We start from the raw sequence: 15,768 nt of genomic DNA, 5'->3' as shown, positions 1-15,768 counted from the left end.
AAGCAAATAACTAATCCCTCTCTCCCTGCAATAAGCTCGCCATATTCTAGTCAAGGCTATTTATATAATTTCTTTTAGAGCCCTCTCCATAATAGATATATTATTACTTGGATGTTACACCAGATTTTCATGTTCTCTAATAAAGTAAAACTGGTAGTGGGCTGAACTAACAATACTCCCCCTTTAAACTATTTCATCCCCTCCTACTGGATGATCGAACTGACCAATAAATAACGACAATTTTTTCCTTGGATCATTATATCCACGTATATTCTATATCCATTCTCCAAACATCAAATTAGTTTCAACATAAAACTTTTAAAAGCATTAGATTTATTTTTTTAACACAAAGTTCATATAAGTTTTAATTAAACAAGGATAATTAGGTTTTTATCAGTGTAAATTTTAAATTGTTGGAATGCCTGTGTTCACAAAAAGGCGCAACTCATAAATATGTAGTTAAGACATCAACAAAGGGGTTGTGCATTCAAGTAGTTGTCATCTTTTATGCCGATATAAAGTCAAATTATAATCAGAATAACCTCCTTTCAGAGATATTTCATTTAATAATACGTTGACCAATAAGACCAAAATTAAGGTAAAAAGTTCCTCTATCGAAAATGAGAGTTCCATTCTGATAAACTTTGAGTCTGCTGGAATCTTGGATTTGTCGACCATCTAAACATAATTTTTCTATAAGAAAGACAAAAATCATAACTAAATTTTCTTAAAGCAAAATAACACTAAATTCTAAATATAATAATTGCAAACATAACGAGAAAGAAAAGGAAATAAAAAGACATACAGTAAGTTATTCGAGAGAACAAATTGTATAGCAGCATTGCAAAAAGAAGGACAAAAAGAATGGCGGATAGACAGACGCAATCCAATTATGTATAATGTAGCTGTACCACGAAAAATTATCTGAAAAGAAAAACTAACCTTTTTTCCAGGTAATTGCCTGGATAGGATATCCAGAAACTGGACAGTCCACCTGTAGCCAGCCACCCTCTACTCCACTTACTGGACCTACCTCACGGATATACGGAGGACCTAATAATAAAATTTCTATATTTATTACCCATGCATGCAGTATACCGTTGATTTAAAATAATGAAGCGATTATTTAAATTATTTTGCAGCTACTGTTATAAATGAAACTTCCCCTCCCCCTTAAAGCTAGTAAAATTGACTGACTCAGATTATGACGTCATAAAAAAATAACCAATGAGAGGCCACTATAAATTTTACCATTGGTCAATTACAGTGTATACTGGCCTCTCATTGGTTAATTTGTTTTTGACGTCATAATTTGAGTCATTCACTTTTACTAGCTTCCTCCCCCTTTATCTTCTATATTTCTTTAAAATAAAAATTGAAAATGGATCGAAAACAAATTCCCCTCCCCCCACCTGAAGTGCTCCTTGAGGCCTCTGGGGGGAGGGGGGGGGGGCGTAGCCGCTAGTAGATAAATAGATTACCAAAAACTCTGATATGTTGAGTATGTTTAACAGTGCCTGCTGTGTTCATTGCAATACAACTGTAATGTCCACCGTCCCTGAAAAGTATAAATATTATAAGATATCTTTCAATAGATTAAAGAAAAACAAGGATGATAACATCCATAAATCAGAGTTCTAAACCCCAGAAGAAAGGACAAACGAACATCAACATTTGTAGAGTGTCAGAACTTAATAAGCAGAACATTGATATGTTGTCCTACTAATCATTATTACAAAAATCAGATGAATAGGATAATTATATTGTAAAAAATTGTTGATAAATATTTTTTAAACATTAACTTGTTTTAAAGGACATAAGGTCTTTCTGTTAACGATCATAGAGTTGCTACGTTTTCTAAATTGTACTTAACTATTACAGGAATCATTATGCCAGTTTAAAATTGGAAAGGCAAATCTAAAATAGCCATATTAATAAAATCTATCCGCCACGAACACAAGGAAAGACGAACGGATTGAACCTAAATATAGAAAAGCTTCGCATTAAAAAAAGTGATCAAGACTTACTTGTCAGTAAGATGAGTAAGGTTGAGTTGGCTTTCCACATTTTCCAAGGCAGTTACATATTGGCTTTGTCTGTACCTAAAATAAAAAATACATATGTTATGAATATACTGGGATCATTAAAAAGAGTAACAGAATTTCTGTTCCAAAGGATCTTATTAACCGTGTAATTGATATAATTCTCATTTTTAGTGAAACTATTTTTAAAAATAAAGTGTACTTCAATCCTCTTAAGAAAAATTGTCCCTAAAAATACAACCCGACAAAAAAAGTTTATGATTTCTTTTTCTTTTCTAAATTGATATGAGAGGTTTTATCCCCCACCCCCATATTCTCTAGTAGAAAATAATTTAAAACATATACAACAATTAAGTTAAACAAGTATTCTATTTCAGTTTTTTTTTATTTCCTTGTCTTATTTGATTTGATGTTAATTATAAATTTCTTTTTTTTGTTGAGGGTACACCACCTACACTATTCATGTTTTATGATTAAAAAAAAATTATTTATCTTACCTAGCATCAGTTTTGATGTCATAACCATCAAGTAGCCACTTAAACCTAAAAAATATTTATTTATTAGAACATTTATTTATGACGAATAATATAAAAGTTAACCTCACACAAACAAAATACGAATTTTCTCATATTAATTCACACATTACAAATTGCTTCGAGCATGTTTACTATCTTCAGATAAAAAAAGGAACAATATGTATTTTTAGCTTATAGTAATAATAAAGAAAATAATAGTTATTTCTCGTATCGTATTATAAACAGCTTTCCGCAGATATAAAAATGTACAATTAAAAGATTAAAACCAATTTTTATATTTCCGGATATTAATCGGTTTCGAAGCGATACAGGAAAAGATATTAAACATATGATTCTATATGTGAAATGGACCTACTTAAATCCTAATAAGTAAACCCCAATGAGTTGATAAGTTAGACAATTCACAAAATCAAAAAAAATCAAGCATTTTAGATTTAAATGAATTAAGATCACTGAAATCCATCCGCCAATCCCTGCTACCAATACAATGTTATACATTAGCAAACTTAGTTCTACAGTTTAGTTTGGAAAGTCAGGAGTAAAAGGGGATTAGAATACTTATTTCTCGCATCGTATTATAAGCAGCTTTCCGCGGATATACAATGTACAATTCAGCACCTCGGGGCTTTAAAAAAACTGGTTTTAATCTTATGATTGTACATTTTTATATTCGTAGAAAGCTGGATATAATACGATGCTAGACATAGTTTTTTCGTATGGATGAGAACCGGTTCCTATCCACCGGATTCGAATGAATACGAGAAAATAGTTTTAAATCTTCCCTGGACCAGGTCCAGCTTGTCCAGTTAGTTAAGCTACAGAAAGTCATACAGACATCCTCTTACTTTTATATAAGGATTAAAATCTAATTTTAATCAGTTCACAAAATATCGTTAGTATTGTATATTATTAATTGTAGATATGTTAAGACTTGGATTTCTTAGTGCCGTCAATGACCATTTTCATCAATATTTACTTATTATAAAATCTACATAAACCATTGACATTATATCTAGATTATCATACAAAGATTTATTATTTGATTTAATTTTGTAACTTAAATTAACTAAAAAACAGATAAGTTTAACTGTCTAAAGCGGGAATTATTTTCCATTTCTGTATCAGCACTTGGTATTGATCAATGTAACATTATTAAGCATATTTCCAAAAACTTCATAAAAAGTAGATGACAATTTTTTGGTAAACCCTTTTCCCTTTATTCCTGATTATGAAGTGCATCTGTCCTCATTTCTGAGCTGGCAAAACTTTTCAAAGACTGGTGGAGGGGGCAATATCCCTCAATATCGTCGCTGGACTAATCATATCACCCTCTATTATAAATCTAGATAGACTACAACAGGTTCTGTGTGTGTACCGAAGGATATCGCTAACCACTGAACTAATATGGTTCTCCTTTACAACGTAGATTCTCATAGGTTCTTAGAAAGTTTATAACTATTTTTTGGGAGGATATCAAAATATCAAAATAAATCGCCACAAAATATTCAAAAGTGCCGCTAGGCGATGCCAGTGTCATAGACACATAAATAAACTTGAATAATAAACAGCTGATATCATCATAGACAAATTTTTTCTTAATTTAAATATTTTAAAAGAAAAAATTTTAAATGCCTTTAGGAGCTTAGCCGATAAATACTAATATTTTACGATATTTCCAAGATAAGCTGGAGGAAGGGGAAGGTTGTTATGTGTGTGTTTCTCTTTAAATAAAGGGGAGGATACTAAAGAAAGATAATATAATGCGAGCTAATTATCATTATACAGTTTCCTAAATGACAAAGAGACTACAAATATGTTAATTTTTGTCTTAGGTAGCTTATTTTATGGCATTGGAGGTGTTAGGGCTGATTGGGGGTTGGTTAATTCGATTAAGGCTTTTATATTTGATTGAAAATTTACTTGAATTTTAGAAATATGATTTATTTCGTAATCTCTGATTCTCTTAGCCTTTAGATCTCGGGAAGGAAGGGAACATTGGACAGTTTTTTCTACATTATTCCTGAAAGTTTTTCAATAACGTTTACTTATTTGTTCGCTTAACAACTTTAAAAACTTTTCTCGTATTCATTCGAATCCGGTGGATAGGAACCGGTTCTCATCCATACGAAAAAACTATGTCTAGCATCGTATTATATCGAGATTTCTAAGAATATAAAAAAGTACAATCATAAGATTAAAACCATTATTTTAGCCCGTGTCTACGGCATTTGGGGGCTAAAAAACTGGTATTAATCTTATAATTGTACATCTTATATTCGCGGAAAGCCGTTTATAATACGATGCGAGAAATAACTATTCGTGAATTTTGATTGGTTGATTAAGTTCAAAACGTGTTCATACGGTTCAACCACTAATTGTAATCAACAGAAGGGGTATTTTTGTGTATTATTATTGGAAATGTATATCAATTTATCGGCCATTGTCTTATCTCTTTAGATCCCTGGGGACACGTAAATAAAAATTTAGTTAAAACAAATTTATGAACCATACATATATTTATTTTCAAAATAAAACTCCATTTTCTACTCTTTCTAATAGCTAATGGAAGTATCAAAAGTTAAGAATTTTAAACTTTGAAAATGTACTTTTCAATTTTGATAATATTTAATAACTTTACTTTCCTAGGTAAACTTTTTGGAAAGATAAAACATAAAAAGAAGAAAAATTAAAGTTTTGTTAATATTTTGTTATCCTTGAAATAGTTAACTACAAAACATACCTACATACTTAAAACTAAGTTTATAATCATGCATAGTTTATATAGAATTTTTTTTCTTTGATTTAAAGTTAGACCTGCGAACGAATTTTAAACGTTGACTCTAAACATAGTGGCTCATATTATAAAAAAAAAGATGAAAGGAGAAGTGGGAAAGGAAACACCTGAAAAAGAGATGTATTTACTTTAGACGTATTCTATGGCGTCACACATAACACTTTCATTATCTCCTTGATAGTTGATTTAAGTTGTAATACTTTTAAATATCAGGAATAAAGATATTATCAATCAATGTAAAACTCCTACCTGGGTGGAGGACGACCTCTAGCTACACATTTTAGAGAGAGATATTGTCCAGGGATGTAGGTATCTCCAGCAAAACTGGATACAATCTCAGGTACGGAATCTTAACAAATAAATTAATTAGCTTTAATTAAGAATAATTTTGTTGGTAACATTTGAAATTGATAATAGCTATTTATCGTATAGCATTATAGACAGTTTTCTACAATTATTAATATAAAAATTGATAGTTTTGTTAGCCCTGAGAGCCGCCAAAGGTATGGTTAACAAAACTGGTATTAATGTTATGATTTAAATTCTAATATGATAATTAAAGAATGAAGTAGATTCGCTACTACTAAAATTTATGTAAATCCCTATTTAACGAAAATGCAATTTTCAAAATGATAAATTCCCCCAGTCAAATTTAGCAAGACATAAAAATGGATTGAATGTTCAATCTCATTTTTCGACAGCCGCAGCTTAAAGTCTGCGGCTACGGATGGTTTCAACAATAATGAAAAAGGCTTATTCTAAACCTTGGCGGCTGCGGTAAAGTTTAGCTGCGACCGTCGAACCCCGTCGAATAGGACATAAAATAGACAAAATGTTGAATTTGGAATGCAAATTGATGGCCGCTATTAGGATCAAATAAAATGCATTTTTATAGATGCGTAGCGACTCTTTAAGTATCATATCATATTAATCAGAATTTTTCTTTATAAAAACAAGTATCTTAAACCTTAGAAAAACATGGCATATACATTACAATCTAAATTACATACTATTCATATGATAATATAATTTTATGCAACTCGAATTATAATATTAATAATACATTAAACTTTAATACATATTATTAAACAAGAATCGAAAAATCCTTTAAATAAAAAAAATTTTCTTTTCAACGTACAGTTACAAGTCTCTATATCGATTTTATGACATTATTAAGAGTTTGATTACTAATAAACAACTTAACGTTTTATTATTTACATATTTTGATACACATTAGCGTCGGTAATATGATTAAATAAACCAGTGCGCTAGAATACTAAACTTTTAAAAATACATTTAACGCTACTTTGATAATGGCCGTAGTAGTACCAATATATTTCTGTCTCAATTTTACAGGAATGGTTTTAGGCTATTTTTGTAATCTAATTAGTCTTGTGTTGATTTTAAGCTGTTTTTCTGCCATATGTCTATCCATATCATATCATCAAAACGCTACCAGTTTAAAAAAGTTTGAAATACCTTGATGTATAAAAAAAAACTTTCGACATCAATAGGACAGGCGCACAGACTTGTCATAAATATGAAAAGCTTCGCTTCTTATTAACTATAATACTAAATTGACGATGTTTTATTAATATTTTTATTATCTGCTAATCCCTGCTAGGATTGAAAGGTTTCTTTGTTAAAAAGATTAGCCAAGTTTAACCTACGTGTAACATTAATGGATTTAGAATATACGTGGATATTATGACAGTGGAAAAGTTTTCGTCAATTCAGGTTGATAACATGTAATCCGTGATTGTGGCTCAACACGTAGCGCATCTGCTCGTCGCAGGGGAGGTAATAGGTTCGAATCTAGAGCTGACACCGCGTCATTACTAAAGACGTAAAAATGATTACTACTGTTGCTATGTCTGGTGCGCGACATAAATAGTAAGAGTAGGGGCATAAACAGGCGCAACTCACTACCATGCACAGTTAGGACTGCTCAGACAAAGGTTGTGCAATCAAAGAGTTGGTTTTCTGATAGATGTTACTTAACCTAATATCCTTGGGTGTTAGAGTATCGCATCCCATTACACGTGGATGATGCTCTAGAATCTCTAGATGATCACTTAAAATCGAAGGAGAATCTCGCCCTTACGGGGTAATGGTAATGATAACATAGAAATCACTCATTTGTCAGTTCGTTCATCCAGTAGGAGGGGAATGGATGGATTAAATGGGATGGATGAGGGGATCGTTATTTTAGCCAGCTACAAGTTTCACTTTATAAGAGAAAACAATAATCTGGTGTAAGATCCGTTTAATAAATCCAATTTAACAATTTAGAGGAAAAGAGATATGAATATTTTTTTTCTTCAGTAATTTTTTAAAATCAATAAATATAATTATTCCATTATTTACTCCATCAGTAGGAGTTTTATTTGGCTACTATTAAAGATACACTGTTGTATTTTAAAGATATCCAAATAACTCGATTCCTGCTTTACCCGTTTGTCTGTCCTTTATACTAAAGTGTCAATTTCCTTACGCAGCTTCTACAAAAGACATTTTTATAAATTTATTTCGCTGATAGTCTAATAATTCTGTCCATAGTACTATGAATAATAAAATTCAAAGAACTTTTTAATCTGTAGTAGTTTGTAACATTTTGATATAAACAAAGCGTTTAATAAATATGTAACTTTTGAATGTCCGTATTAAGTTGTATCTTTTTAAAGACTCTTAACAATTCCTAAATGCCTTGAAATATAATTCTTGCAAATTAATTTTATATAATATTATAGATTATAAGGTTTTGAATATTTAGCCGAGGGAAAATCTGTAATTTAATATCTAAAATCGCGTTTACTGGCTGAAAAAGGGTTATAAGCTGAAGATTAATAGAATAAATCAATAAAATGTCGTTTTTATTATCTAACTAGAGTTGGCTCGATATAATTATCTCCCTATTGGCTAGTTTTCTATATGCATATCTATTTCTCATTAAATCTATTTTCCTCACCCGGCATTACTATCTAAAAGAAAGTAAATATTTAATAATCTAAATGATTTTAAAAAAATTTTTTAAATTATATTTTTTTCTTTACATTACCATCACCAAAGGGTTAATGATGATGCTTACAATTTTAGTTTAATATTTGAACACACAAAGTGTCGCCACAATCGAATTCTTTTAAAATAGAGTTTTCTTAAATTTATTGTATTATAAATCTAAATTTTCTTTTTTATGATAAGAAATTAAATACATTGATATAAGGTAAATAGCAACATGAAATTAAAAAAAGGAATTTATTTTTAATAAAGTAAAATAATGGGTCTTATCGTTCTGGGCAATGAGAATTTATTATGGATTATTGGAGCACTATGAGTATTAAACAAATATTCCTTGGAAAACTTGAGCTCGTTTATAGACATTTATTTCCTATATAGATCTGACATGGATCTTGAAGCAATTAAGCAGGCCGTTTTGTACATGTTAAAAATTGGAAGATTTCATTAAATAAAAGTTATCGCAAATATACTTAGTAAATAATTTTTCTCAGGAAAAAAATAATGTAAGAATCTTTTTGTTGGTAAAAATGTAGATTACAGGATGTCTGTATATGTGTTTGTCTGTATCTTAAGATATTAGTTCTGGATCGACATGGTTCCCCTTTATAGTGAAGCTTTTTGTAGGTCAAATGAAGGTTTGTATCTAACCTCTAAAGAAAAAACTGGCCCTGGAAAAAATACCAAAATTACCTTTTAAATTTTTTTCTTTAGAACTTCAGGCTTGACATACAATCTAACATTCCCACAAATGCCCGTTTAGGCATTCATGAGCGTAGCCACTAGTTATAAAATAAAACACACTTCTAATATTTAGTACACGTAATTTATAATCTCGAACAGCTTTTAGTGTTTCCAAAAAAAGTGGACAAATGCTCCAACGTTTGATGGAACGATTCCGATTGACGTTATATAAGAAGTGAATATGACTTCAATCGGCAAACATTTGTCCACTTCTATAATCTCATTAAAAATAAAAATTGTATACTCCTTTTTTTCTTACCTTGTATAATAATCCTGGCAATAGCTGAATACACAGTCTGATCTTCAGTATGAAAATATTGATATATCCCTCCATCTTCCTCTCCAACACCAAGAATATTCAGGCTACTTGTCTCAACAATATGCCTACAAAGTTATGTAAAATTAATAATATTTCTAAAAATATTTGAATTCAAGAATATTCTTGAGTATGGAAATATTGATTTATCCCTCCCTCTTCTTCTCCAACACCAAGAATATTCAGACTACTTGACTCGACAATATGACTACAAAATATAAAAATTCAAGAATATTTATAAAAATATTTGAATTCAAGAATATTCTTGAGTATGGAAATATTGATTTATCCCTCCATCTTCTTCTCCAACATATAGAATATTCAGTCTTATTGTCTCAACAATATGCCTACAAAAATATAAAAGTTCAAGAATATTTCTGAAAATATTTGAATTCAAGAATATTCTTGAGTATGGAAATATTGATATATCTATCCATCCTCCTCTCCAACACCAAGAATATTCAGACTACTTGACTCGACAATATGCCTACAAAAATATAAAAATTCAAGAATATTTATAAAAATATTTGAATTCAAGAATATTCTTGAGTATGGAAATATTGATATATCCCTCCATCCTCCTCTCCAACACCAAGAATATTCAGGCTACTTGACTCGACAATATGCCTACAAAATATAAAAATTCAAGAATATTTATAAAAATATTTGAATTCAAGAATATTCTTGAGTATGGAAATATTGATATATCCCTCCATCCTCCTCTCCAACACCAAGAATATTCAGACTACTTGTCTCAACAATGTGTCTAAAAATTATGTAAAATTAATAATATTTCTGAAAAAATATTGAAAATTTAGAATTCAGGATGATTGATTCAATAATGTGCCTCAACATTATAAAAAAATGAAGAATATTCATAACAGCATCATTATAGAAAAAAAAACACTAGATGGGGAAGGTGTTAATTAGCTGTATGTCCCAATCCCGAGGACCTTGTGACGACTCTCTATTGGGTCTTTGAAAATCAACAAATAGGGTCGGGAATATTAACACAGCGATGAAGCAGAAATCAATTTGCTAGTAGACGAAAAAGGTCCATCAAAAAGGGAGGCATGAAGTTATCTGTATATACATCCTTTAATTACAGTGGATTAAATGTACCTCAAAAATTATTTTTTTTAAATGTATCTTCAATAGATAACCCAAACAGTGGGGTTAGAACTTTTTTTAAAAATAAAACAATAGGTGGAAGTATTCAATGGTTCAATTATAGGATTTTATAATGCTCAGATATTTTACTAGTCATCCATTTAAAGTATTAGCTAAAAGAAACATTTCTAAACAATTTTTGGCACTTTAAATATGTATATTTTAAAGTGTAAATACCTAACCTAATTACAGGTTCTACCCAACATTCTATCTCATCAATTATGCCAGCATTAATAGGAAAAGGTAGTGTGAAAGAAAAAGTTCAACATATATAAAAATGCCAAAAACTATTTCGCATACGTTCTTGAATCATTCTCTAATTGAAAATTACATTTTCATTCTAATTTATTAGATTTGGTCTATAATGCGTTACTTTAAAGTGCCTACCAAACACTAAAACAACACCCTTCCCCCCCTTTATTATTGAAATGAATTGAACATTATTCAAGGTCAGGGGGTAGTTTTATTTCCTATGCATTATCCTTGAGCTGCCTATACCTATGGTACACTAATTTCTTTTCAAAAAAAGATTCTTTTTGTGCGTCAAGGCACTTTGAGTGAAATTGCCTATAATTGTTCTGTATTACTAATTTTTGAGAATATCTAACCATGTCCATATACATGGTAGCGTGGCTGCTGCCACATACTTTTAAACTATTTACATTTAGCAAGGAATAAGGAATGGGAAATGTTACTTTCCAGAAAGATTTAAAAAGTCTTTTTTTCCTTCAAATTTTGCACTTTAAAGATGATGTCTGCCTGTGTGTACCAAGGGTTCTCGCTGAACACTGAACCGATATGGTTCTCCTTTACAGGGTAGCTTCCCATAGGTTTGTAATTATTTTGGGGGAGTGTGCCACAACTCTCCCTAGAGAAATCACCCCTAGAAAAAAAATTACCCCATCTGCTAGTATTTCCATAATTTACTATCTTTGAATTCATACATCTTATAGATAAACAAAGTATTGATTTTTTTATTTATAACTAGAAAACCTTATTTTACTTTTATCCCTGCAAATTATATTTCTTTTGCCTACAGCAAACTTTCAACAATTTTGAATTCTTCACACAGAAGAGTATAACAAAGGATGCAGGGATATGACAATTGGCTGTTCATTACACTAGTCCCAAAAGTTTTATAAAAAACGTTTTCTTCTTAATTGGCTTAACAACTTTGGGGATTTTCATTCAATTTTTATTGGTTGATTGTTGAGTGTTCAAACGATTTAACCCCAAATTGTAATCTACAGAAGGGGTAACTTTGTGTTTCATCATTAGGGATATACATCAATTTATCAGACATTGTCGTTTCCCTTTAGATCCCTGGTGTTCACAAAGAATACATGGATAGGACAATGCAATATTATTTAATCTTTCCCAATTAAGAATTACTTTTCATTTGTAATACTTATGGACATAATCTTCCTTTCTTTTTTACTTTTTTCAACTAATAAAAAAATACTCATTTTGTATGTATAGTATAAGATGAATTTTTGTTTTACAGGCAAAATTCAATGACAATTCAATTTTTTAAAATTCTTGATTATAGCTTTTAAAAAGATAAATCTATCCTTCATTAGAATGATCGAAAATAAGAAAACTTGGAAATGAAGGTTCTACCTTGGCCGAAAAAGCAAATAATAAAAGTTTTTAGGGTATAAAATTAGTAATGAGTCAGTGAATTAAAAAATATCTGCGATCATTTTCAGAAAGTTTTTATGATCTTACCTATTTGAATTAAACTCCAGTGGTTGTCCATTCCTGTACCAAGCCAGCTGGCTCGAGTTGACCGGTGCCTCCCTGTTGGACGCGCAGGTCAAGGTCACGTTAGACCCCTTCCTGGTGCGCTCCAAGGCGGGGGTTAGGCTTAGCTTGTATTCTGGAGATACTTCTATGTCAAATCTAAAACAATTTTTTTCTTTAATAAGTTGGAAGATTTTTAACTTTAATTTTTTATTAACACAACAATAAATTACTAAACATAAAATTAAAAAAAGGTAGAAGGTCGGAAGGATTAAATTGAAAAAAAAGCAGCGCAGATAGACATCCTACCTATTTTATATGGTAACTGGCTTTTAATTAAGATACCAAAAGTTAACTTTTTCATTTATCTAATCTATGCTTTATTATTTTCATAATTTAATGATTAAAATAAGAAACTCAAAGAAGATTTTTGCGTGTTATCATTTATATTGTTTGTTTTTATCATGTAATGTATGACATGTTTTATACTAAAGTATAGTAAATCCAGACTATTAAAAATACTTTTAAAAAGTTAATCTAAACAAACACTTGTAGATTTTCTCAAATATACTAGCAGACCTAATTTACCCCCCCCCCCCCTTCCTATTTAAGTTTTGACAAAAACCTAACATGAAAGTTAAACGATGATTTTGTCTCTATTCAAAGAACTGAAAAATGATTACTTTTTACTTTTCTTAATAATGTTTCGGAATGTGGTCGATTTTGACTCTACTATTTTGACTCTACTATTTTGACTCTACTATTTTGACTCTACTATTTTGACTCTATACTATTTTGACTCTACTATTTTGACTCTACTATTTTGAACAAGCAAAGCAAAAGTAAATGAAAGTACCCAAGGTTTTTGAGCCAACAAATGAGGTAATAAGCTTATAAAACTTATAAAGTACCAGTGTGCCCTCTGTCTTGATTAAAGAAAATAGTGCAATCATATCAGCAAAAATGTTATTTTAGGGGAGGGTTTGTAAAAAATTCTCTACTTGCAATTGAAGGAAAAATTAGCAAACTTACCTAGCTGTTTGTTGAAAGTTTGTGTTCGTAACCTAAAAATAGAATAGTCATTTATCGCATCGTATTCAGACAGTTTTCCGCAGACATTAAAATAAAAAAATTACAAGAATAAAACCAGCTTTGTTAGTCCCGAGAGGCCAAAGGCCCATGCTAACAAAAATTTATCAATTTAATGATTTTATTTTAATATCGTGAAAAATTATCTACAGGGTGTTTTTTTTTAATAAATTAAAAGTATTGCTTAATTTAACCCACTTGCCATTGACAGAAATTAATAATCTATAACTTAAATGCTACATTGATGTGGGACATATTGTATGAGAAAAAAATATTTAACGATTTTCAACAAATTCTGCCTTAAAAACCGGTTTTAACAAAGTACCTATTTTTGGAAGATTTTTGGATCTTGACTAATTTAAAGAGTGTGCAAAAATGCATACATTTTTGAAAATCAAATTGCGCGGCTTGTGTTTACAGTAGAAAAACGTTACGCATACCGTTAGAATTGTCATAAACTCTAGTTTTTAGAAATATATGTAACACATACAGGCTATTTGTAGTGTAGAAGCTACATTGGAAAATGTTAGAAGTGTTGAAAATTTTAAGTAAGTTGGAACATTTTACCACGTAGCTCCTAAACTATACGTAGCAAAAGAATAGTTCTTAAACACCAAAAAACTAGAGTTTATGACGATTCTAACGATATGCATAACATTTTTCTACTATTAACACAAGCCGCGCAATTTGATTTTTTAAAATGTACGCATTTTTGTAAACCCTTTAAATTAGTCATGATCCAAAAATCTTCCAAAAATAGGTACTTTGGAAAACCGGTTTTTAAGGCAGAATTTGTTGAAAATCGCCAAATATTTTTTTCTCATACAAAATGTCCCACATCAATAAAGAATTTAAGATATAGATTATTAATTTCTGTCAATGGCAAGTGGGTTAAATTAAGCAATACTTTTAACTTATTAAAAAAAACACCCTGTATAATAATATAATATACATGATTTTTCAGTGTGGCTGAGAACCGTTTTAATTTAGCGGATATTAATCGGTTTTCAAATATTTTTACACAAATTTTGTTCAGTTGTTATTCTACAAGTAGTTTAGTAATAAAGTCAGTAATACACATTTTTAGTAGCGAAGCTACTCTATGATTTAAACGCCCGTCTGTAAGTCTGTCTGAAATGCATTTTGGGAAAACGAATAATTCTTTTGTTGAAGATTCCCTAAACCAATCACCATCCAGTATATAATTTATTTAGTCGGTTTGTCTGTCAGTCGTATTTGTGATAATATAAGGTCAAAATAGAAACTATTACCTCTAGCGCTGTTAGACATCTCTGCTGTTGGTATATTAGCATATGACTTTTTTTTGTTAAACTCATTATTATTTATAAAGCCTAGGCCTAAGCCTCAAGTGTAAACCTGTTTGGATGTTTTCTAATTTATAAAAAAGGATTGCCATAATTAGGTCAGGTTCAGACAGCTGATTTTTAAAATTATAAAAGGTTTTTTTTTTCACTGAGGCTTACAGGCGGCAGACGCACGGCTGCTTTGTTTTTACAAAAACTATTAAAATAGCAATGTACAAACTAATTTAAGCTGTTAATTTTGATACAGATATAAGTTATATAAATTCAGTATAATTTAAATCTAACTCTAACCCAAACAAAAGAAAAAGAAATCTTATGTAAATCCAAAAACACGTGGAAAGGCCAAGGAATAATAACTTAATAGGTCTATCTTCTCGCCATTGCTTATGCTTTAATACGATAGTTTTTAAATAATAGAGAAAAGAAAGGAATGTAGATTAATTGCCAGTACCAACTACCTCCGTGGTAAATCCTTGTAATCTAATTTGTAATTATAATTCAAGAGAGACCACTATATATATATATTTTCTTACTTTTCTTTCTTCCACAAACACAAAAATACTAGTTATAGTATAAAGGGAATAGGCAAAAACAATTCCTTACATTTTTGACATGTGGATTCCTAGAACCATCAGAAATAATAAGCGATTCAGCTTTATAATTAAGTCCATATAAAGCATCATTCATTAAAGTTATTTTCAGTTAACTCCAAAAGTATTTATGTTTTTTTTTCTGACTTTCTGATTTCATTTTTTTTGATATCCTTATTTTGGAGCATCAAGAAATACTTGCTTGGATTTATGGATCAAACCAAATATAGGGCTTTTTGGTATCAAGAATAATCAGTGACTTTTTTATAAGAACTTTTAATAGTGTTTTAAAAGTTTGAAATAGTACAGTATATTTCAAATCGCACTTCTCTAATATTTCTGAAAAAAATCTAGAAAGATATATGAACAGGATTTGTAGCTAAAAACAAATTTAGCTCAAAATA

At 30.1% G+C, this 15,768-nt stretch overlaps 1 protein-coding gene across 2 annotated transcripts in view; it reads right to left on the bottom strand.

Moving 5' to 3' along the window:
* Positions 1 to 15,768, bottom strand: part of LOC145319827 (cell adhesion molecule Dscam2-like) — a 181,333-nt gene that overhangs the window by 114,004 nt on the left and 51,561 nt on the right. For both annotated transcript variants that reach the window (XM_080162204.1, XM_080162195.1), the window contains exons 13-21: positions 13,393 to 13,424; positions 12,346 to 12,519; positions 9,391 to 9,515; positions 5,622 to 5,721; positions 2,540 to 2,584; positions 2,028 to 2,102; positions 1,482 to 1,558; positions 943 to 1,053; positions 612 to 678 (exon numbers count right to left, since the gene is read on the bottom strand). In XM_080162204.1, the coding sequence (XP_080018330.1) occupies positions 612 to 678; positions 943 to 1,053; positions 1,482 to 1,558; positions 2,028 to 2,102; positions 2,540 to 2,584; positions 5,622 to 5,721; positions 9,391 to 9,515; positions 12,346 to 12,519; positions 13,393 to 13,424 (806 nt within the window). The remainder of the gene's footprint in view (positions 1 to 611; positions 679 to 942; positions 1,054 to 1,481; positions 1,559 to 2,027; positions 2,103 to 2,539; positions 2,585 to 5,621; positions 5,722 to 9,390; positions 9,516 to 12,345; positions 12,520 to 13,392; positions 13,425 to 15,768) is intronic.

The sequence above is a fragment of the Acartia tonsa genome, chromosome 1 (genome assembly GCF_053477335.1).
Source record: "Acartia tonsa isolate MP-2025a chromosome 1, ASM5347733v1, whole genome shotgun sequence".
Classification (NCBI taxonomy): Eukaryota; Metazoa; Arthropoda; class Copepoda; order Calanoida; family Acartiidae; genus Acartia; species Acartia tonsa.
This window is presented reverse-complemented; position numbering and strand designations above follow the sequence as displayed.